Raw genomic sequence first — 22,798 nt, forward strand, 5'->3', positions numbered from 1 at the left:
TTCAAAAAAAAATTTTGATTAAAATTTAAATTACAAATATAAATTATGAAATGGGGCAGGCGTAAAAATATTATTAAAATAATAATTTATTTAAGTGTTTAAAAGAAAAAAAATTAATTTGTTTCTGATCGTCTAAGTAATTTCAGTTAAAAAATGGTTTTTATAAGGAATTTAAAAGGAGTTTCCAAAGGCCTACTCATATCATTGCTGTATACGATGGGCCCTGTATTTCCAATAGGGCTCCTATTGAGTTATTTGGGCCTACGATGTGGGCCATAAGAATTAGCAGGTTGATTACGAGCTTCTTGTTCTTATTAATTAGCTTATTGTGTTATTTTGATCGCAATCTCAAACGAATTCATCTAGTGTGTGTTTTCTTTGTACTTGATTTGTAAAAGTAATTTTATTTTAGGGTTCAAAATATTTCGGCGGGTCCAAATTGGACAATTTTTTTCTTTAATGTAATGGAGCTTAGTAAAGACGAGGGCAAAACAGAACGGAAACAGGAGTCCTATACCTATCATTCAAATTGAACAACTTTGAATGAGCAAATAGAATACGGGATTTGCAAGAGGATCGACGCGAGTTGAATGGGACACGCACAAATGAAAAATAATGCTTCTATTCAAAGTCCAAAACCACAAAGGGATGTTGAATTGCTGTAATAGCAAGAGACAACATAGCTACTGAGAATCAAATCTTAATACTGTTCGAGAAAGGGGGGGGGGGGGGGGAGCCCCTCTGCCGCAAAAGACGCGGAACTGTTTTTACAGCATTTCTTGATTCAACAGATAAAAGAATTCTTCTCTGCGACTGCGAACAGCAGTACACTTGCCTGGATCTGGAATGATAAAGGTGAAGCGTTGATGAAATGCTTGCCGCAACCAATGATCAATTTGGCAACAGATTTTTCTCCGCCTGTACGGGTTAAAAAAAAAGAAAAAAGAAAAATCTGAATGTGATGCAACTGACAAGAAAACTGAAAATCCTTTGTCTTGTCTTCTAAATCACAACTGAGAGCAGTTTTTTGGTGTCCAAAACATGCATTCAGCTGTTTCAACTGCTCTTCCTTGAAATGGTGTTAGTTGTTCCATGAGACGTAATCTGGTGTTTTGCAAACAAAGTGAAAAGCCGCACGCCTATCTGTCAGTTGCCAAGACCGCATCTGCTGCAAGCAATTTCCTGAATATATATATAGAAAGCGTACAAGAACTGATAAGAGTGGCAGAAAAAACATTTACCTGAAAATAGACCAGCAACTCTTCAACTTCCTTCAATGAATTTCCTAAAGCAGTCGATCTCTCCCTCTCCCTCTCCGCAACGCTACCGAAGCGACCAGCATGTTCTGCACGAAATTTACAGAAAAGCTGATACTGCTTTCAGATTCACATTTGCAGAGCATAATTGTGGCTTGTCCCAACTCCATCAATGAATTCATCATGATCATTCATAGCCCATCAGCTCTTCAAATATAAATGATCCTGTCCAAATAGTTATTTTGTTTTCTTTTCTAATATGTCTGCACTTGTATTATGACATTTCAATCCCTGCGTGTTTCTTTTTCTTTTTTTTCGCAATCTCTCTTTACCATTACGCTTTTTCAGACTTATTTTGTAGCTGGAGCGCCTGAGACAATTTGGAATTAAAGCTAGGCCTCTTCTTCTTTTTAGTATGCTCTGCAATTAATATTTCGTACTGCAAATCATTTCGGTCTCTTTCTCTTTCACCTTTATTTATGTGGATTCGCTTTAAAGTGACGTTTTGTTAGGGCCTGAGAAGCTTAGCTGTTACACATGTTGCTAGTGCCGCAGTCACAGTCCCACGCTCCTTATGTTCAGCCAGCCCATCGCATGTATATTGGGTGAATTGGTTCAGGTATGGTATCAACATCTATGCACCATGCACCAGGATACAACCCATCTCTGTCCTTTTTCTGAAACACTAAAACATTCTTTTTCCTCTATTTTTTTTTTTTTTGAGTAATGATAATCTAAATTTATATTTTAAATGATATAATATACATGATACGTCATTCGTTAAATAATTTATAATTTTTAATAATTTATAAAGAGATTTTACGGTATAAATAGTTCATTATTTATAGTTTTTAAATTGAACAATATATTTATTACCCATAAGTCATTTTTTTTTCTTTTTCAAATTAATTTAACAGTTTATTCTTCGTAGAGTCTTTCAATCTATACATAAAAGACTTCCCAGCCTGATGAGTAATGAGTTAAACTTGAAAATATCCTGAAGGGTTTTAAAAGATTTTCGGAAGGTCCAATAATCCAACTTTTTGTTTAACGAATGACCCAAAACAGTGGCTACCGACGACGAACTAAATATTCTGCCGAGTGTGAAGTCATGATGTATGTATATAACGGCCAAATCGGATAAGCTAACATTTACATTACTGCTTATATTTTAATCCTCGCCTCATGACTTTAAGCTTAAACTTATAAAAACAATATTGATCATGAACATTAATGTCCATATGGATAGCAACATGTTCAAATACAAACAAAGGAGAAGAAAAAGAGGACCCAATACTTATATTTCAGAAACACACCTCATTCAATTTTTCCTTCAATTATTATCCGAAAAAAAAAATGCTATTAATTAGTAAAACCTAGACCCCACGACTGTGATCATCCAAAGTTCTTAGCTAATGGGCCCTAAATGTTTGTATTCATTGAACTGCAATCAATAAGATGACAGGATAAGATTAGATGTCGATCACGGCATAAATTTTGCTGGAGCTCACTTTCTGATCATTGCCAACACAAAATTAGTTACCATTTGGTGACCCAAAAAAATATATATAAATAAAGAGCTCAAGAAGCCCGGCAAGAGTCTAATATTGAGGGCGATTGGCCGAAGTTTAATTATTCGATAGTTAGTTAAAATTATGCGAAATGATAATTTTTGCATATTATCATTAACATTGTATTTGTGTTTGAAATATCAAATAAAAAACACAATCATTAGGGGAATGAGTCATAATGTTATGCTTATGCGTATTTGGAATATTTTTTTCATTACTTTTCGTTTCCTTCTTTATCTTTTCGGCTCTCATACGTGATACATGGCCGTCATTTGTCTGTTTAAACAATTGAATTCTTGGGGTTTCAAGCATGATCCACGTTGTTTGACTTTAATTAATTCATTTGGCTTAACATATTATTTAATTTTATTTTTGAAGCTGGGTTTGTATATTTTTCTTTTTCCAGAGATTAAAATATTGGAACTCTAATTCTATTCTCGGGCAAAATTAAAGAAATAGAATATTGAATCATTTGTAAATTCAACGCGGGCTTAAGAAACAAAAACACATACAGATGCAGTGCAATCATTTGTAAATTCAACGCGGGCTTAAGAAACGAAAACACATACAGATGCAGTGCAGCACTGCAGCACCGACACTGAACGAGGTGTCAGAGGGCTGAGCAGACAAACAAGGGCGGAGCTCACAGGGCTTAGATTATTACATAAAATTTTCAAAACGGGTTATATAGATTAAAAAGGTACGTGCACTTTTTTCTGAAAAGTTAAGGGAGAAAAAATTTGATGTTATGAGGAGATTTACAGGATTAAACTGAAGATTTTGTATTTAAATCTCATGATATTATCATATTTTATTTAAGAATTTATTGATTCTATGAAAGTTTGTCGGTGTTACGCCACTCTTTAATTTAAACGAAGCTCTCCTCGCAAACAAAGACATTTTAGAATACATCTAAAGTACCATATCAGTCATACAATAAGTAAATAATATCATGACATATGTGCATTTATTTTAAAAAACTATCGTGCAAGTGGTGATTGTATTTAATTCAACTATACATGCCATTCATGTATTAATTTTTGTAATGCATATGAGATATTTTAAAATTTCTCCAAAACAACAAATGAGGCACTGGCTTTGTCACTATTACATGCATTAAATTTGTGCAAATGCTACGGTAGGAAACTATTAAACAAAGGCAAACAAGTGGGTCTGATTCGAACATCTTCCAAGAGATTTAGTAACAGTATCAGAGACTTTGTACAGGAAGTTAGGTATGAATTTTTCCTTTCAAATTTTAAAACGTTATCCAACTGCAGGAAAAAAAGAAAAAAGAAAAGAAAAGCCAGGCAGCAATAGCCAAATAACGAAAGCTTTTTGTAGATTATTTTTGACCATATGTTCAGAAAAAGATACCGCTCGTGGCCGGAGAATTAAGCGCTCCGGGAATTCACTTGAAAAGCAGGGCGGCTTGTCTTTGGATTACAGAAAATCCCACCTTAGCCTTGTGCCTATTGCCTATTCCCACCATTTCCAAGATATCGAGACTTTGACTGTTTGACACACACACACACACACACACACATATATATATATATATGGGTCTAACTGTGATGCAACAGTTACATGGCACCACACTTATTGTCATATTAGACAACCCCGTTGGATGCTTTTCTATTTATCAGCCACCGGTAACCGTTTCATTAATTATAACTAATATGCGTCAACTGGATTAACGGCCAATTAACGGTCAATTGTTCGAGATATGATATTAATTATATGTTTTGGAATCATTAATATCTTTCTCTTTTGAATGGGAGTTATATTTAAGTTCCTCTCATTCGAAAAAAAGAAAAAAGAGTTCCTCAATCAGCCAATCCTAATGCTAAAGAACTAATGTGCGTCAACTGGATTAACGGCCAATTTTGCCCAATATCTATATAACAGTTTCAATTTTATTATTATTATTTTTTTGGTGGATGGAAGCTCAATAATATTCAACTTCTAATTATTTTGATTGAAACTTCACTAACATGTTCGTAATTTGAGAGATACCCAAAATTTTGCTTCACCATGATATTTCCAACGGTCTAATTATTTGACTTATAAAAAATTTGTATGTGAGAAGATGAGATAATATAGGGAAAATATTTCTAAATGTATTGAATTTGGATTAAATATATAAGATTTAAACAATCATAAACTGTTGAATTAGTTTAGGCTAATATTCACTTACGAAGCTATCGAGTGTTGAATCACTTTTATTTATTTCAATCTAATGGTTGCATCCAATAAGACAAAAAAGTATAATATTAAATATAATACAACCAACTCATATATATATATATATATTTAATATAATTATAGCGTGCATTATCATCACGTGCATTTCTCGCTCGCATACGGGACACAGCCTATCCTGTATCCCTCTATTATTAATAAAAATGTATTATATAGGATCCCACTGGCTCAAACTCCGTGGGACCAACGCAGTTACATTTTTAAGGATTCAAAATTTGATTCTGGTCTCTTTTGTGCTCTTGTAGTTTTGTCTTTTGTCTATGATATCTTCTGATAAACAAAGCCCGTTCGGGAGGTTGAACAATTTAACAATCAAAATTTCGTGTAGTCATCACTTATCATGTGACAAATTATGACTTGGAAAAGTAAGGGAACACAGTCTTACTCTTGGCATAGACAGAAAAGACACCTGCGCATGACATTCACTCTGGCTTGTGGAACATAGATTTAACATAACAATAGGAAATACCAAACATAAGAACATGGAGTTGTACTGAACTCTCATGGACTTTATGAACAAGGGGCTTAACAGAAACACACATAATTTCTGTGTGTATGTACGGCTCTTGAGTAACTACGATGGCCAACCGTTGAACATGGATTGGACTCCACTTTAGCTTAGTTGCTTTCCATGGCAGCCTTATCTTATGCATATGCGGGGCATGAGCGCAGCGCCAATTGGCAACTGCTGCCTAGTGCCTACAGTAAATAATTTCTCACCCCAGACCCCGTTACTATTGAGTTTGGCCCTGATTCGAGTGGCAGGGACCATCTCCACATTTAAGTGGGTGGGGAGTGGGATCTCTTTTTTTTTTTACTTTTTATTTAACATGTTCTAACACACTTACATACACACACATTTACTAGTAATAATTATTATATATTTTTATTATAGAGGCAGAGGATCACAAATGAAACGCATCATTTTGAGTTTAAGCGGATATTATTGACCAAAACGAGAGTACTTAGTAATTAGTGGCAAAATTAAAATAAATCCTGCAATATCACACTGAATGCTGAACTGAACAAATTTAAAACGATTAAAAAAAGTCGAGGCAGGAATTTACAGACGTGCTTGGTTTTCTTTTCAGACACTGATGGGGAGATTGGAGACCGAAGAATGCTGTGACGCCCAAAAATTTTGGCTAATAAATAAAGAGCATAGAGGGCAAAATATATGTATATCACACTTGTGGATGGACAAGAGGGAGAGAGCAAAACTGATAACTAACAGTAAGACCGTCAATGCGAATCGGGCAAAGGAGGAGGATCTTGAAAGTAATTATCGACGTCCCACTCCGAAATGCATGAATCGAAATCCCCGCCTAAATCGACAGAAACGTCACCCAAATTTTCTTTCAAAAGCGGCACACACATCTTATCATCGAAAAAGATTGGAGCCGGAGTTGCAGAATCCAACAGCTCCGAATCATAAATCTGGAAACTATCCTGAGACGGACAACAGCGATCACTCTCAAGATTAAACAACTCTGTTTTTGCGAGCTCAATTTCCTCGTTGGAGTGGAACCTGAGAACGGACGTCGGGGAAGGTATTGCGGACGTTGGAGTCTGAGACTGAGACTCTTTTTCGGAATCATAGCCGCTCGTTACAAAATCAAATGTTTGATCGGTTTGGGGTGGCCTCAAGAAATTGGTTTGAGCGTGAGGGCCTTTAAGACGAATAGCAGCTTGATCATAAACAAGAGCAGCTTCTTCTGCCGTTTCAAAAGTCCCCAGCCACACCCTGGTTCGTTGAAACGGGTCTCTAATCTCGGCAGCCCATTTGCCCCACGGCCGCATTCTCACGCCTCGATATTTGTTGTCGTATGATCTACCGCCCACTCTTTTTTTCAACGGAATGCTTCTGTCTTTCATTCTCTGTTTCACACTCTCTGAACAACTGATTTCGTTTGATTTTGAACACTCTACAATTCTGATTTCGTTTATCTGCTTCTTCACTCTCGCTCCCCTCTCTTCATCTTCATCGCTTGATGACTCTGTCGCATCACCGTCCGTCACCGAAACACGTATAACTTTTGTTCCTGAACAAGATGGTTTTACAACCGTTGTCGTCGTGCTTCGCTGCTCTCTGTATTTGGCTCCAGATGATGAAGAAACTAACTGATTCATTTTTAAGGCGAAGAGAGTTGGGAAAGAAAGAAAGAAAGAAATAAATAGATAAAGAAGAGAGCGTGGAGAGAGAGGGAGAGAGAGCAAAGAGAGTTTCAGTTGCAACTTGCAAGGAGGAGTCAAAAGACCAGGAATCAGTGTTTTTATAGAGAATCATAGTAAATACGTAGCATGGACCCTTTTTTTAATTTTTAATTTTAAAAACAAAGTTTTTTTTTTTTTTTTTTGATTGATTGGAAGAAGAAGTTACGAGTTTAAAATTTAATTAGTGATTTAAATTGTTTTTAAATCAAACACATAAAGGATAACAATAAATAAAATAATAAATCGTATAAAAAGACCGATAGTTACAGCCGGAGATTCCGGTGCCCACCGGAGATCCCAAACGACTCGCCGCATCAGAGATTATCGCTCTTGATTCTTGACACGTGGCTACACATCCCAACAAAAACTGGGTTAGCCCTCCGATATCAACTCGCCAGTCAAGGAAATGATACTTGGTTACTCCCACCGGCCAATGCAAATCATGCCTCACAGCTTGAATCGCATTGGATACTTCTTGTGGGTCCCGCGCTTAAATAGTTCCCTGTTCGCCTGTGATTAAAGCTAGGCGCGACAGCCGGGGAGACATGCATTTCCCTCGATTATACAATATAGGCCACGTCATGGGAGAGAGAGTGCAGTAACCACTTCTGCTGCCAACGTTGGCGATTGTCATTCGGTCACCAACGTGTCAGTCCAGCCTTTGACTGTCAGAAAATCTGACTCAAAATAGTTTAAATAAAAATATTATTGTAGTGATAATATAAATTTAATCTGTTAATTATACTTGCTTAGACACCCAGCATTAACCTCTTCATTTTCATTTTCATTTTTCTTTTTGTTTAAGTTTGGAACCAGTCTGACTCACCTTCTTATATTTTTTTAACCAATTAAAAAATTTCTATAATGATTGTTTCTCCAAGTCAAATTGCTGAATATTCTATAGTTTATAGATCAACTCGGGTTGACTAAGAAAAAATAAATTCTTGATTGATGATACTTGCACTGCAAACAAAAGGTGAAGTATGATCAGACGTAAGCAACTCCACTGTTTGTTTTGCATTAATTTTTCTTTTGGGTCATTTTCCTTTGTAAATTTGAAATCAATTGAATTATATATAGGCTTAGTTTTAATAAAATAGCAAAAAAAAGGAAAAAAGAAAAGTTTCAGGGACAATCGTATTCTTCATAAATGTCTTACCGAGAATTCATTGTCATTTACTCATTTTAAAAAAAGAAAGCCATATTTGTAGTTGAAATGTACACAGGAATTGAATGGAGCCCAGAAAGTCCATGGCACGCGCTGTACACCGGCTTGGGGACCAAGCAAGCGCAAGACATTGGTTGAAATAAATGGTTGGTAGGCAACTGAAAAAACATTCTCATTTTGTTCATTTACTTCACGTGACCTTTGCCCAGTTTGCCCTTTTCATTTTTCTACGCGGAATGGAGGAGAGATTTTAAAGTACTACTATTTTATTACATTAAATAAGGGTACGGGTTAATAGTTAATACTCTATATTGTTATTGAGTAATATGTTATTTAATACAGTTGTATTATATTATATTATAATAATATTTTACAATATTTGATGTTATTCCTTATTATTATAGTAATTTTATAGTAATATTAAATAAATATTATTTAAATTAATTATTAATATTATATTATATAACAATATAATATTATTAAATAAAATAATATTATCATATAATTTATTTATATAACATTATAATAAAATATATTTGTCTCAATTGATATTTATTGTAAGTTAATTTTATGTTAATAAGTAAAGCGACGAAAAACAAACATAAGATAACAAATGTACTCGGCTCGGAGATCAACCCATTCGCAATCACGGTTGCCTCTTGCGGATCGAATCATCCATGTCATATACAAAGAAACTCCTTAAATATTTGTTGTAGCATCATCAAAACGCAACATTTCATGCCGTATATGGCTGTACCGGAAATCGGAGGGGATACTCCAACTTTGACTATTCTAAACAGTGAACTTGTATTTGTAGCTTCTACACGTTTCGAAAAAAAGGACGATCCACTTGTCAAATCTCTCATCTTTTCTTACCCTTACCTCATTATATGTAAGGTAACAAGAACTGTTTATGTTCCCCCCCCACCAAAAAAAAAAAAAAAAAACCAAAAAAAACAAAACTCCTCCTGTGGTCACTTCGTGCAATGTGACTACAAGAGTTATAGCTAATTGCCAATATATGCTAGTAGCCCTAAATCCTTGTCGGCTCGTAGCTGTAAACACGGATAAAATTGCAATCTCATAAGCAGCTTAAAGCTAGAGCAAACAGTAATTTAAACAGAACTGTTTGAGATACATGGTAAACAAATGCGTGCACCCAAGAACATTAAGTCATAAACCACTGATCTTACAAGATCAATGTCAACACAAGCAAGCTACAATACAACATCAATCTTGTTTTGATGGAAGACAGTGCATGAACACCATCTTCAATTATCATTTCCAAAAGGCAAAAACAAAGACGGAAGACGAGCATATCACACTTCATTTTATACATAAATATTATGTGATGAAAGACTATGTCCTAGATGATTTCATACTTAGCCCATGGCATACTTTTGGGTCCAGCTCCTAGCAGTTGATTCATACTTAGCCTTGTCTGTCTTGTACATGTGAGCTATTTCTGGCACCAAAGGGTCATCTGGGTTTGGGTCCGTCAACAATGAACAAATTGAGAGCAATACCTGAGAGATGAAACAACCACCCTTCCCACCAACTTAAAAAACAGCAATGATGAAAATGCAATACTGAACAATGGCAAAAAGAAAGCTTTGAACAACACAAAAAAAATAACTCTGAATATCTCCTCATGATTTATATATTAGTTCTAATACCAACAATGATACACCTAGAAGAGACTTACAAAGCAACTTGCCTGCAAATGCCACAATTAAGAGCTTACATGAACCAAGCTTTTCATTTGCATTAGTTGTGGCACTAACAAGTTCAGGTTTCATTCACTTGAAAAAATTTGATTTCACGTTCCAGTATTAAGATCAAATGCACAAATATCATCCCCATTTGAATCCCAAACCAATCCTGAAACTACAGTGCTTTGACTTAGGAATGGAAGAAGTAGAAAAATTAAAATGGTTGGGTTTGGGGCTTGCAAAATTAAAAATGCTGTAGTTTCTGGATTGATACGGGATTCAAAGGGGATGTTTGGTTTTGGAACTGGTTTTGTCTATTAGCTGAATCAATCACCATGGTTCAGTTCAAAGCATCACAAATAACCCATGCACCTGAATCCATAGACCAGCACTCTCCAGTTTTGTTCGATACAGAGACAAAATCACATCTTTGCATTGGCCATGGGCGTAATGAAATACACCCATCATCCAGATCAGAATGAAGCAAATATGACTATGGCCATAATTTGAGAAGGCATAGGACCAGCTCAGCTGCAATTTCATCCTAACACAGTGCCTAAATCACATCTTGGCATCAGCCAAACCAGGCTTTCAAATTTATCACAACAAAGGATCTGGGGTCAACTACAATGCCTAAATCACCCCTAAAGATGTGTTTTCAAACACAGGAATATGCATCCAACCTCAGAAACGATTGTGAATGCCTGGTCACAACATAAGAATAAATTAACCAGCCAGATAAAGTTTGGCTCATAACATTATCTACCTAATCAGAATAATTTAGTAACTTTCTCGAGGTGGTTAATATATCATGCCCATACGTATCTGGATTAGCAAAGTTAAAATCATGTCCACTTTTTAATGTTAATTAGTTGTTAATAGACCAGACCTTAGATATAGTGAGGGCAGGACTCCACTGCTCTTTTAGTATGTCGAGACATATACTGCCATTGCTGTTAATATTTGGGTGAAAAACCTTGGTCCTAAACGCGACCTGCAATACAGAAAGAGCAATAACTTAAAGAGTGTAAAGGATTGCATTGCAGTATGTTCCTCAACAGTGATTTAGTTAAGCTGGAACAGATTTTAAACTTGAATAACTCAATATCAGACGAAGGGGCTTTATCTGCCATAATAAGTTCTATTTATATGCCAAGCACTAAAAAATTTCACTGAAAAACGAACCACCAACATGTTTAGATCATAAGAATTTTCTAGGTCAGTATGTTCAGAATCTAAATAAGTCCCCATCCACAAGTACAATAAACTTGAAATCTGCAAATCATAAATCTCTTCTACCACTTATAAAATAATTAAATACAAGAGAAAAGAAGTTTTGAGAACATAAAAGGGTAATATTAGTGCTTCTGATTTTTGGAAAACATCTATTAATCCCCTTCCAACCTTCCTCCTTTCCAGGATAACTCATTGCCCTGCTTAAGTTTGTTCATTTCCTATATGGAATCCCTATAATTACTTTCTTGAATATAATTTTCCTGGAGATTTAGAAGATAAAGTGAATATATGTGAGTCAACATTGATAACTAATACCAGAACTGTCCTATACCTTAGGTGGTTTGAATGGATAATCAGGAGGGAAATGGATTGAAACTAGAAATACACCTCCTGCATAAGGACTATCTGGGGGGCCCATTATGGTTGCTTGCCAATGAAACATGTCTTCAGCCACAGGACCTGTCAACATATAAATACAGGTTATTTCTCATAAAGGTTTCAAAATGGGCGTACGGAGCATAATACTTCATGCTGTGAGCCACAAATAGTAAATAAATAAAAAATCATTTCAATCAAAACAGTATACAGGATACAAAACATCACTGATGTTATACAATGTAACATCATAGACATTCTAGAATATCTTCTGTCAAACCCATTTTACAAATAATAGAAGAAGACACACTTCTTCACCAATTATACAGATACAAAATAACGAAAGAGATTCATTGATAACAGAAGAAAAAAAGCACGTGAAGTATTTTTGTTGAGCTTGAAAATCAAGTAGAGTTCGACTGCATCACAATCAACATACAGAGAATAACAGTGTTTGCAGCCCTACAATTAAACTGACCTTATAAAAGTAATTACAACATTTGTTTAACAAAGGCATTATTTTGTGCATGGATAAGCCTGCACAAGCAGTCATCCATTAGCATGGAAGAGTTTCCAGAAAGAAGCAATCAACATAATACATACTGAAAAATGGAAGATTTAAGATGGGATTCAAAGATCACACCAGACTTGAATAATAAAAAGCCCAATTGTGGAACTGCCACTATCTTAAACCAGTAAAAAGCTAGTTCCATATTGGTTAAACTAATTAACAAGTTGCTGCCACAGTACAGAAAACACCGTGATATTTCTGTCGGTGAGTGATCTATTTACCCTTAAAAAAAAAAAATCTCGGTTTCTCTTGGCTGTGCTTGTTTCACAATCTTCAGATGAAATCTAAGCACTCATAATGCATCATCCAACTTAATCACCAGTATATATGTTTATCTAATTGACTCCAATCAAATTGCTCTGCAGCAAACCCCCAAAAGCAAGTGAAAAGTAGCTTTTTAAAACTTGAAATACAAAACCCATCCATAAAAAGACTTAAGGAAACAATATATTACCCAAACAATAGAACACTTTTTAAACTGAAAAAAGAAAAAATTAACATAACAGCCCAGAAGCAACAAGCAATAAATTCATAGATCGAAGACCAAAGCAATTCTGTAGGAAGTATAGCGTGAGACATAAGAATAAAATTGTACCAGCACTGCAAGAGGTGGGAGGATCTTTCTGAAGATCCTTGAGCTCCTTCAAGATTCTCTTCGAAGCCATGAACAAACTACGTTTTCTCGAAGATCGTCTTTGACCGACGGGACGGAAACGAAGTTCTAGAGAGACGGAGAAAGATATATGATGAACAATTGGAAATTGGAGGAAGCTGTACGAAATATCAAAATAGAAATAGATTATATAATAAATATTAATAACACTAAAATATATGTATAAACATATCTATATATATATATATATATATATATACACATATATATGTATGTAGAAACTATACTGAACCCAGAAGTTACGATTACGAGTCCTGGTCTCGACGCGTATGCAAATTTGGGCCCCATCAAATAGTTTTCTAGATGAATGGCTGTGGTTCGACTTCGATACGGAAACGGATCCGGTGCTCAGGTGAGCTCGGATCAATAGTCAGTAATTACTTGGATCTTAGCATAAGTTCAGCTGAGCGCCGGATTCTGGTCCTTGAATACTAGCAACTTTGATTTCTGATTGGTTCTCAGTATCCGTTGACATGACCCCCCAATTCAAAGTTCTAACGGGTCGGGTTTCATTGAAATAAATTTTTTTAAAAAAACCTGAAATACATGAAACCCGACCCGTTGGAACTTCTAGTTGGAGGGTCATGTCACTTGTTAATTTTTTTTTGTTTTAATAATTTTTCATTGCGAATTCTACCACAGTTCCATTCATAATGACTTTTGGCTGAAGCTAATTAACGGCGGAGCTTTGATTTCGTTCAATGGACGTTAGAGTAAACAAATTACAAACTTGAGAAGGACAGTAAAATCCGTAAATTAAAGGGGTCAAAGTATAAAGTTTTAAAACTTTAATTTTAATTAAAACCCTTATCTCTTTCTGAAATTTGTTTTCAATCTGAAGGGCGGGCCTGTCCAGCCTTGCTGATGTCATGTGGGCTATGTTATAAACTTGTTTTAAGGTGCTAGTCGACATATATTTTTGGTCTGAAATGATTGTGAAAGTGACAATTCGTCAAATAATATATAATTCAGCAATGAAATTTTCTCCTTGACACAAGAATATATGAAGAACAAGATTCACAGGGATTATCATCAAGTTTGACATTCGCAACATTCCAATCTAATTAGTAAAAATGTATATGGATAGTGTGGCAACATTCCAATCTAAATAGTAATTATAATTAATCTAAATAGTAATAGTAATTATTATTATTCCCGCTAAAAGTTTGAAAGCCAACAAACTAGAATGGTAAATCTTGACAAGCGAGCCCTATTGAATGCATTACTCAGCTTTTTAATAGAATAATAAAAATTGCACCAAAGTAGATATGATTTCCCTTTCCCTTTTCTGCTAGTCTTAGTTAACGAAGCAAACACTCCACTCTTAGCACAACGTGACAGCTTATTTTCCAAAGATAAAAATGGATGCAGCACCTTATATTAATTTACATTTAATTTAGATTTGTTCTTTCTACTTTTGTTGGTTTCTTTTGTTGAAAGAAATGGAGGCAGCCTGTTAGTTCGTTTGATCAGGAATCCGAAAACCACCACTCCTACTGTCCTACAGAGAGAGAACACACCCCCCCCAACAGCCACCACTGTGACATATGAAAAAAGATTGTTTAATCAATCGAATAATTTCTTTCTTTTTTTTTTGGGGGGAAAAAATATCAAACCCAATCAACCACAATAAATTAAACAAACAGCTAATTTACACATACCCATTTCGTCAACTACAAGACATATGTACCCCATGACATCAAAGAGAATCCATAGCTTTCGGACTCGGACACATTCGTTAGACGACTCTCGTCTCATATACCACCGACCCTGACACCCATACTCCACCGACCACTCTTTCTTTTGCTTGTTTTTTTTTTTCCATATATAATAACAATATGATTATTATTATTATAAATACAAAAAATACTTTTTTTTTTCTGAAAAAACTGCCTTATCCTACATATATAATACCGATCTTCTATCATCATGCGAACTCCGTTTATATGAATCCCTTATCAATGAATGCTGATCCTGCAATGAAGATCGTAATAGTGAGAATTTGCATCAAATTAAACAAGAGAGAAATTGATTAAGTCATAATTAATTAATTAATTAAATGAGATGATTAATTAATTTTTTTTTTTTTAGTAATTACCATTTGAGGAAATGGATGGTGCATTTAGGCATTTTATCGAGAGCCTTCAAGCTCTGACCGCCACAAGTCACCTTGACGGCCAACGGCCTTGTCTTCCGGCCTTGGACGATAACGGCCACAGTGGTTTTAACAACCACGTTCACCACCAAATCCTTGCTCTTGTGATGGCTCATAAGCCTTGGCCCCATCCCATCTTCAACGAGCTCATCAGTCTTCGTTTCAATCTTCAGACTCCTCGCGTTCTTTGTGCCCTGAGTGAACCCCGGCACGCTCCCCGTCCCCAAGTCAATCTCCTTATCTTTCCCCGCAGTCACCTCCACGTCGGTGTGCCCGTAATAATACCTCAACTTCCCGTTGGGGTTCCGTGCTTCCACTCTCGTTAACGTCGCGGCGTGCAGGTATGTTCCGTCGGACTTCACGGAGACGTTAAAGTGCCGGAATGAGAATGACTGGAGATGGAAAACCGGGAGCTTTGGGTCGAACCACAGGTAGAATAACGCACCAGCGATTACTATGAGGATGATGAGCAATACTATGAAGAAACAAAAGCAGCAGCAGCAAACACGACAGCAACTCTTTCGTCTCCTCTTTGCGGGAAACGATGGTGGGATGGGTGGTTTACGAGGCGGGCCTATCGGTCTGGGCCTGGCCTGCGGACCGTTTGGGTCTCTATAACCCGGCGGTTTCTGGAGTATCGGCTTCGCTTGCTGTCCGGCTATTCTTGGAGTTGGAGTCGACATGGAAATCAATCGGCCCCCTGTTTTTCTTTTGGGGTTGGGGGGGGATTAATACGATCGAAAATATAATCTAGCTAATTAATGATGAAATGATCGATAAAATTCAAAATAATCGAACACGTAATAAATGAATAAACACATCGATCAATCAAGGTGAAGCGAAATCTTGATTAGCGGGTGAAAACCAAAATTCTGGGAAATGAAATAGAGAATTTAAATGAGGAAATCAGAGATCTCGATCGTGAATTATGTATCTGATTAATGATAATAAAAAAAAAGAGACGAAACTGATTAAAGAGATCTGAGATTGTTCATCAAATCGGATCGTGATGACAAAGTCATTATGACTGTGAGAGAGAGAGAGAGAGAGCGCGCTAAATTTAACACACAAGGATGAGTGAGAAACCTATAAGATGGCACGACTGAGGATTAAGAAGGTAGGGGTTGTCTCCTCGCTTCACTCGGAAGCTAGAGTACGGGTGGCACAAATTCATCTTGCGCGAGATTCACGCGCGGCGTTTTAGACGCTGACATGGCGGGAAGGTTTGTAATTGCACTCTTTTTTTTTTTTTTTTTTTTTTTTTGGTTGGTAGTGTGTTTGTTTTCAGTTTTGCACTTTGTTTACTGTTGGTTTGGTAAATTCAGAAAATTGCGTGATTTTGTTCAAACGGGCAGGCAAAAGTGGTTTGAGTTTCCGCGTCTATTTCCTTTACAACATGTGTGAATAAGCGGTGTGATGTCAATTTATGTTTATTAAATAGTAATTAGGTCTGTAAATATAACTCGACAACAAATGTTATTTTCTAGTCCTGCACATTAAACGAATAATTCTAATTACATGATGTAATAAAACTTATTTTATTATGTCTTTTTCCCCCCCCCCCCCCCCCCAAAAAAAAAAAAAAAAAATACCGACTGTTGCATTTTGATCCACGTGGGATTGAAAGCGCGCTGCCATTTATCGGTAATCCTATCCATTGAATTGGCTTTTTACAATTTACATCGACGAGCAATTACCAGTTTAATTAGTTACCACTCACAGTTTATGACATCGGTGGTGAATACTGAATAGAGAGTAGCCCCTAACCTAGTAACCTACCCATGAGTGACGCAGAAAGGACCAATATTTGTTTGGTATTTATGACTCGATCGTGTGATTCGGTGAACTGAATACTACGTGAACCAATCACGAAAAATGACACATCACTTAATCTTATAAAATGTAGAATAGGTTATATCTATGTAACGAGATTTTATTTCAAGAATAACAAAATTGAATTTAAGACGTTTTGGCCGACCATGCCATTTTCTTGGTCGGGGATTGATCATTATTGTTATTAGGATCTATCATAGGCATGCATAGCAGGCACCGCAACACATTTATTTGCAAAGATATTATCATATAATAATAATAATAATAATAATGTAAAATTATATATGCTTACCTATGGTCGAAAGCATATACTTTCAAATGTTAATTCGCAAATTTGAAATCTCCTATGCATCTAGTGTAAAAAAAAAAAAATGTTAAACATTGTAATAATTTTGCGGTCGGCATTTCTTCTCTTTATCTATAAATTAAGTAGAGGATTCGAGTATTTTCAGGAGTGTGAAATTTAAATTTAAGAGAAAACAATAGTTGCAAATAGAGTGCATCAGTGATATTCCAAAGAAGTTACAATTTTTTTCAAAAAAATAAAGAAGAAATATCTAGTTCATAGAATTTTACTATGAATATTTAATAAAGGACTGTTAATTGAAGATGGAATCACATTATAACGGTCTAAAAGTTCCACGTCAGCGGAATTTATTTGTGGCGGGTAGTGAAGTTTAAAAGCAGTCAAGACAAATGTAAAAATCTTGCATATCAAAACGAATTTGCTAGCTTCAGAAAGCAGAATGTTACTTCATTTAAGATTTATTTTTTCCCTTTTTTTTAATTTATTTTATTTTTTTTTGAGTTGGATTAAATTTTGAGCAATAGAAATTGCTCAGATTTATAAACTCTAGCAGCGAGAAAGAAAACAAATGTTCATACTTGCATGTTGAGCAGAGATGAGTGATCATCCTATGAAAAATTGTTTGCTCCTCCATCAAGATACTGAAATCGAACTAGCTCAAGCTCCTTCAATACGCCATCATCTCCCACCACACATAAGCCAAAATCATGGTCTGCCACCAGTCATCACGACAGTGCACAATGACATGAAGAATTTATATGAACAAACCGTTTAAAATAGTCTGAAAACAAATCGATCTACATACTCAGTTGAAGCGTTCAGACTTTTGACCTTACAGCCTCAGGAAAACCAACTGATGTAGAACAGCGAAGCAATCATGATTTGAAAGACGAGTGATGACAATTCATCAGGTGGATTATCGGTGAAGAATAATGTTAAGCTTCAAAACAACGGGCACGGCAGTGGCACTGAATCAAAATCTGATAAAAGGATCCTGGGAATGATGGTCACGGTTTCTGAATCTTGGCATTTCTATAGAACGCTACTTCTTTGGTTCAATATCATGCATTCAAAGGCCTGCGCTGAGAAATATTAAACTTCGTGCCTCGTTTCAGTTCAATGCTACTAATACAAAATCAAAGCAACATTGAACTACTAACTATTCCTACTACACCAATCATGGCCATTTACAAATTGATATTTTGTTGCACAGCTTGAAGATCTCCTGCCTAGAGTTCAAACTGTTCACTGCAGAAACTCGAAGGCACAACCAAAAGCTGCAATCGCCCCGTCCACTCCTCGCCTGGTTTCAACGTGATAGGCTTCTCGACTGCTGCTGCGTCAACACATAGCATCTGTTTGTATTCTTCATCACCAAAATCTACCATTGACTTTGATCTCTTCTCCCATGGATTCCACACCACTGTAGATTTTCAAAAGAAATATAAAAAAACATCAAATATCAAAGGCTCAGAGAACAACACCCACGGAGCAAATTGTTATGTCCGTTGATATGTTAACAGGAATTCTCTTGCAACTCGGTAATCAGATTTCTTGATAATAAAGCATCACAAGCACAGTTATAACTGCAGTCTCACTCGAGATTATTTTAATTAACAAGATGCATATATACAAATTGATGCACTTGTTTCTTGTTAACAGTAGGTGACGTGCATACTTAAACAAATGGTAACTCACCAACATCTGACAGGCCTTCCTTTCTTAAAACAAATGTTCTCTTCCTTTCATGATCAAGCACTGCAATTACATTAGGAGAACGAAGATAAACTCGATCCATCTGGCAAAAAAAAAAAAAAATAAACAAATAAACAAGCCTGAGATCCCAGAAGCAACATAACCCTCATATTCCAAACTCAATTTTCTCAGCATCAATGGACTCTACTCCACATTGAAAAAGAATAAGAGGCACAACCAAGTAAAACCTGAAACTAGTTGGAATTTAGAATCTCGGCCAATCCAAGTGAGGCCTTGTTCCCTGATTGTTTAAGTCCAAATCCTTTTAACAGCTGTACTGAAAAACTCAAGATTTTACCTCAGATTCAATGGTTACTGCATCTCCTTGTTCTGTAAATCTTTCTCTTTGACGAAGATTGTCAAGGTAGTCAAGTGTCTCCAAGCCTTCTATCCTCACTTCACTGTGAACACATTTGCAAACATTTTTACTTACAAAAGGTCATACTCATTATTAGATCGTTAAGAAATATCAAAAGGTAAATCCTGTTTTAAGTTGTGCAAATGATATTGCATACCTAATGTCAGAAACCAACAAGTATGTGTGATATGCAAAGGAGAAATTGAACGGTTTGCCATTAATGTTCCTAACTCTTGATATTAATGTCAGACCTCCATCTGCTGCAAGCATCACCCTAAGACGATACTCGAAACTGAGAAAAGAAAAGGTCCATTAGCATAGCGTAACCAAAGATAGATATTGACAGCTCTGAATTTAACTTGCCATTTTACAAAGGTAAAAACTGATAGTTCTGAATTTTGCAGTGGCACACAAAAATCAATAATCAATAATTAAACCTCAGTTACATCACATAATGTAATTATATACAATCTAGATTTCAACCTATGACAGAACTGATAAACTAATTTTAAGCGCTCTAAGTGCAACTTTGTAATGTTGGTTGTGAATTTATTTAAAAGCTTTGGCAAAGTCTGCAACATCCAAGTCCATACCTATAAGGCCAGCACTTCGGGTCCTCTTCAGATGGTTTAAGCAGTAGATCAACGCAAGTTTTTCCATCAGAATCATTTGGGGGCATAGGTGGAGGATTATCATCAATTATCCACAATTTGTTCCTTGCAAATCCATGCAGTTCTGGTGACCCGCAATTTCCAAACTTCACAAGCATTAAAATAGTATGAGCGGGCAGAAAATGTTCAGGACTGGGTGATATCAATGCATTACACCAAAAACTGGTTTAAAGTACCTGCGGGAAACAAGTAGAGATCCCTCCACGAATTGCTTTTGGCGGCTTAAATATTGCCTGTTTTTGATGATAAAAGAAAAAAACACAAGTGAATTTCTCTAATGCCTCTAGCTTGTAGATTTATGCTATCTTCATCAAATTTTGAGTCTAGAGCCAGATTCCAACTGAGAGGCGACTACTAAATGAATAGGCTGCTTAAAGTCTTACAGCAATAATATGATTTTAATCAAGTTCTCGCGGTATACACATTATTCCACTAGCAGTCGGATGCAGCATCATATCATGCTACACATGCAATTACTCTTGGGACATCAGTTAATCAAACAAAACAACTAATATCTACAAACTCCCAAAATTCTTCAGTAAACTATGCAATTTACCTCAAAATATAGCCAGATTGAAGCTGATGAAACCAAATTTATTTTTCAGATAAAATTCCACATCTTAAGAATAATCATTCATACGACGAAGGACAAAAAAAAAATTAGCACCATTTCCTTTGAATAACAGGACCTTAGAAATGTAATCACTACTGACTCTAGACAGGGTAACCATCATTGAAAGAAAAAGAATGACAAAACATCACCTTACTACTAGTGAATAAAAGTTCTTCTCCTTTCTCATTCCTCCATGAAGTTATTTGTCCTCCGTACAAGCTAACCTATACACACGTTCAAAATAAAATAAGAACAATGATATTGATGATAATGATGAGTGATGACAACATACACAACCAGTTATCTGGAACAAGTTCCCTATTCACCTTAGCAGAGGGTCCATGTGGGCTCCGAAGAACAACCTGATCAATACCATTCCAGTCTTTTGCAATCTCAATTGCAGCCCTGTAATCCCACACTGCTGCCGAATGTCCCATATGTTGCGATACAGAAAATTATTATAAAAAACAAAAACTGTTCACCTATCTTGAGTTGCCGACAGCAGTAATGACTAATGAACATAAAAAGAGTGACACTTCCAGAATCCAAATCCAAAAAATCACCTTTCTCGTGGACTAGAAACAATAGCTTTTTGCAAGTTCTTACTAGATTCTATTTATAAGTTGCTCGGAGTCAGTCAGATCTAGAGAACCCCCCCAGAAAGGCTAACGCCATTGAAACATCTGGCAACTGAGTAACCCAACACCTATTTAAATTAGTCAATCTTGTCCTATTTTATATAATAAGACAAGTGAAATCAAACTTCGAGGAGTTATAAATTCGAACATTAATGATCTCCCACTACTGCACTCTGCAGATAGGACTAGCCCCTCCCAGACCGTACGTACATTTAAATTTCAAAACGATGACGAAAAACGACAAACTAACTAAGACCCTTTAGATTTGGAAATGTAAATCTAACGTCTAACGACTTCATCATATTTAATATTGAAGCAATGTCAGGGCCTATGAGCCTATGACTGTAAGTAAGTAACAAAAAAAACAGAGCACATGCATGGCTGTTGCCTCTTGGCTAATGATAATGAAAGAAAAAGTGTTTAGAAGCAATACTTTTCTCACAAGTGTTGGATTTGCTCTATTTCTTAAACATTTGTAACTAAAATAAGATTGGGTAGGAAACAAGATTGTGAAAGCATGTGAAGAAAAATAATAATAAATTGAAAATTGAGAATTCGGTTGCATAGATCTAGGACGTGGGAAATCCGAGAAAGTACATGTTAAAAGCTGTACAAACGGTCAACAATTCAAATAAGAATGAGAATTATTTTTCTCACGTTATGACACTGACTTTACAATGAATCAGAGCCCTCCATTTGACAAAATCGCCTTAACCAACAAAAGCGGACCTTTTATTATTATCTTTTTTTCATTTTTAAAATTTTATATGATACAACAAGGTGGACCTTTTTTTTCTTTAGGATGTGACAGTAAGCCATGGATGATAGATTGAACTATTTTGACAATTACACCCAGAAATTTCTAAGTATCGTTATTTGGAATTTGAAAATTGCATTTGATTTGACGGTGCGAATTTTGGTAAATTTGAGACGAATGTTCATTAGATGAGATCCTATGGGGACCATGAACTGGCAACGATAGGAGGGAGTGTGTAGATTTGGTCCTCTTTTCTGCTACTGCATAAGGGCTTAGTAGATTTTAGTGTTTCAATTACGTGGGCAGCCTTGGGCCACAGCCATGGTGTCTTCGTTTGCACCGCAGGCACCGATCGACGATCCTCCTTTCTATCCTCTTCATATATTTGCGCACACGTGTAATTGTATTGTGTGATTAAACATTGTAGAACCAAAATTTATTAAAAAAACAAAAAAAAAACAAAAAAAAAACAAAACAAAACAAAACGACTGAACTCAGTTCACGATGCTGGATTGCCAGAATTCCACTACTCTATATTTGAAAACGTGGACAAAACTACGTTACAGACTCTGTATGTAACAGCTCAATGGAAATTAATCTTGTATCAGCTAAGTTCCAACAACTTTTCCTCTCTCCTGCAACGCGTGGCTGCTCCTCATTTGCTGCGTTACAT

The 22,798-nt window shown here is 35.9% G+C and overlaps 4 protein-coding genes and 1 long non-coding RNA gene across 6 annotated transcripts; all 5 read right to left on the reverse strand.

Annotated features, from left to right (window-relative positions):
* Nucleotides 1-604: 604 nt before the first annotated feature.
* LOC127900961 (uncharacterized) lies at nucleotides 605-1,816 on the reverse strand. The gene is made up of 2 exons (XR_008052871.1): nucleotides 1,242-1,816; nucleotides 605-1,165 (listed from the first exon to the last, which is right to left on the reverse strand). It is a non-coding gene; the product is annotated as an uncharacterized LOC127900961 (long non-coding RNA).
* Nucleotides 1,817-6,251: 4,435 nt separating this feature from the next.
* Nucleotides 6,252-7,632, reverse strand: LOC127900946 (ethylene-responsive transcription factor CRF5-like). Its single transcript, XM_052436445.1, has one exon. It carries the CDS (start codon nucleotides 7,217-7,219, stop codon nucleotides 6,332-6,334), a length of 888 nt encoding a protein of 295 aa, XP_052292405.1. The 5' UTR covers nucleotides 7,220-7,632; the 3' UTR covers nucleotides 6,252-6,331.
* Nucleotides 7,633-9,570: 1,938 nt separating this feature from the next.
* Nucleotides 9,571-13,166, reverse strand: LOC102608974 (ubiquitin-conjugating enzyme E2-17 kDa). Of its 2 annotated transcripts, none has more exons than XM_006491166.3 (4): nucleotides 12,961-13,164; nucleotides 11,751-11,878; nucleotides 11,073-11,177; nucleotides 9,571-9,997 (listed from the first exon to the last, which is right to left on the reverse strand). In XM_006491166.3, the coding sequence occupies exons 1-4, from the start codon at nucleotides 13,028-13,030 to the stop codon at nucleotides 9,854-9,856; spliced, it is 447 nt and encodes a 148-aa protein (XP_006491229.1). In that variant the 5' UTR covers nucleotides 13,031-13,164; the 3' UTR covers nucleotides 9,571-9,853. The 2 variants fall into 2 exon arrangements, with proteins under 2 accessions (XP_006491229.1, XP_006491230.1); XM_006491167.3 differs by lacking the exon at nucleotides 9,571-9,997 and adding an exon at nucleotides 10,104-10,887 and having other exon boundaries at nucleotides 12,961-13,166.
* Nucleotides 13,167-14,596: 1,430 nt separating this feature from the next.
* LOC102608686 (NDR1/HIN1-like protein 13) lies at nucleotides 14,597-16,401 on the reverse strand. Its single transcript, XM_006491165.4, has 2 exons — nucleotides 15,137-16,401; nucleotides 14,597-15,012 (listed from the first exon to the last, which is right to left on the reverse strand). The coding sequence occupies exons 1-2, from the start codon at nucleotides 15,874-15,876 to the stop codon at nucleotides 14,997-14,999; spliced, it is 756 nt and encodes a 251-aa protein (XP_006491228.1). The 5' UTR covers nucleotides 15,877-16,401; the 3' UTR covers nucleotides 14,597-14,996.
* A 1,645-nt stretch (nucleotides 16,402-18,046) lies between these two features.
* On the reverse strand, nucleotides 18,047-21,940 carry LOC127901140 (putative glucose-6-phosphate 1-epimerase). Its single transcript, XM_052437569.1, has 8 exons — nucleotides 21,057-21,940; nucleotides 20,880-20,954; nucleotides 20,294-20,350; nucleotides 20,040-20,203; nucleotides 19,604-19,738; nucleotides 19,387-19,489; nucleotides 19,032-19,131; nucleotides 18,047-18,756 (listed from the first exon to the last, which is right to left on the reverse strand). Exons 1-8 carry the CDS (start codon nucleotides 21,165-21,167, stop codon nucleotides 18,563-18,565), a joined length of 939 nt encoding a protein of 312 aa, XP_052293529.1. The 5' UTR covers nucleotides 21,168-21,940; the 3' UTR covers nucleotides 18,047-18,562.
* Nucleotides 21,941-22,798: the final 858 nt, after the last annotated feature.

This window comes from Citrus sinensis, chromosome 3 (assembly GCF_022201045.2).
Source record: "Citrus sinensis cultivar Valencia sweet orange chromosome 3, DVS_A1.0, whole genome shotgun sequence".
Taxonomy (NCBI): Eukaryota; Viridiplantae; Streptophyta; class Magnoliopsida; order Sapindales; family Rutaceae; genus Citrus; species Citrus sinensis.

Coding starts and splice junctions, on each gene's coding strand:
- LOC127900946 (XM_052436445.1), bottom strand. CDS start 7,219: ATGAATCAGTTAGTTTCTTCATCATCTGGAGCCAAATACAGAGAGCAG.
- LOC127901140 (XM_052437569.1), bottom strand. CDS start 21,167: ATGGGACATTCGGCAGCAGTGTGGGATTACAGGGCTGCAATTGAGATT. Junction 20,204..20,293: donor TCTCTACTTGTTTCCCGCAG/GTACTTTAAACC, acceptor ATGCTTGTGAAG/TTTGGAAATTGCGGGTCACC. Junction 18,757..19,031: donor GGAAGGCCTGTCAGATGTTG/GTGAGTTACCAT, acceptor GAAAATCTACAG/TGGTGTGGAATCCATGGGAG.
- LOC102608974 (XM_006491166.3), bottom strand. CDS start 13,030: ATGGCTTCGAAGAGAATCTTGAAGGAGCTCAAGGATCTTCAGAAAGAT. Junction 11,879..12,960: donor TCCCACCTCTTGCAGTGCTG/GTACAATTTTAT, acceptor ATATGTTGACAG/GTCCTGTGGCTGAAGACATG. Junction 9,998..11,072: donor CTGCCCTCACTATATCTAAG/GTCTGGTCTATT, acceptor TTCATCTCTCAG/GTATTGCTCTCAATTTGTTC.
- LOC102608686 (XM_006491165.4), bottom strand. CDS start 15,876: ATGTCGACTCCAACTCCAAGAATAGCCGGACAGCAAGCGAAGCCGATA.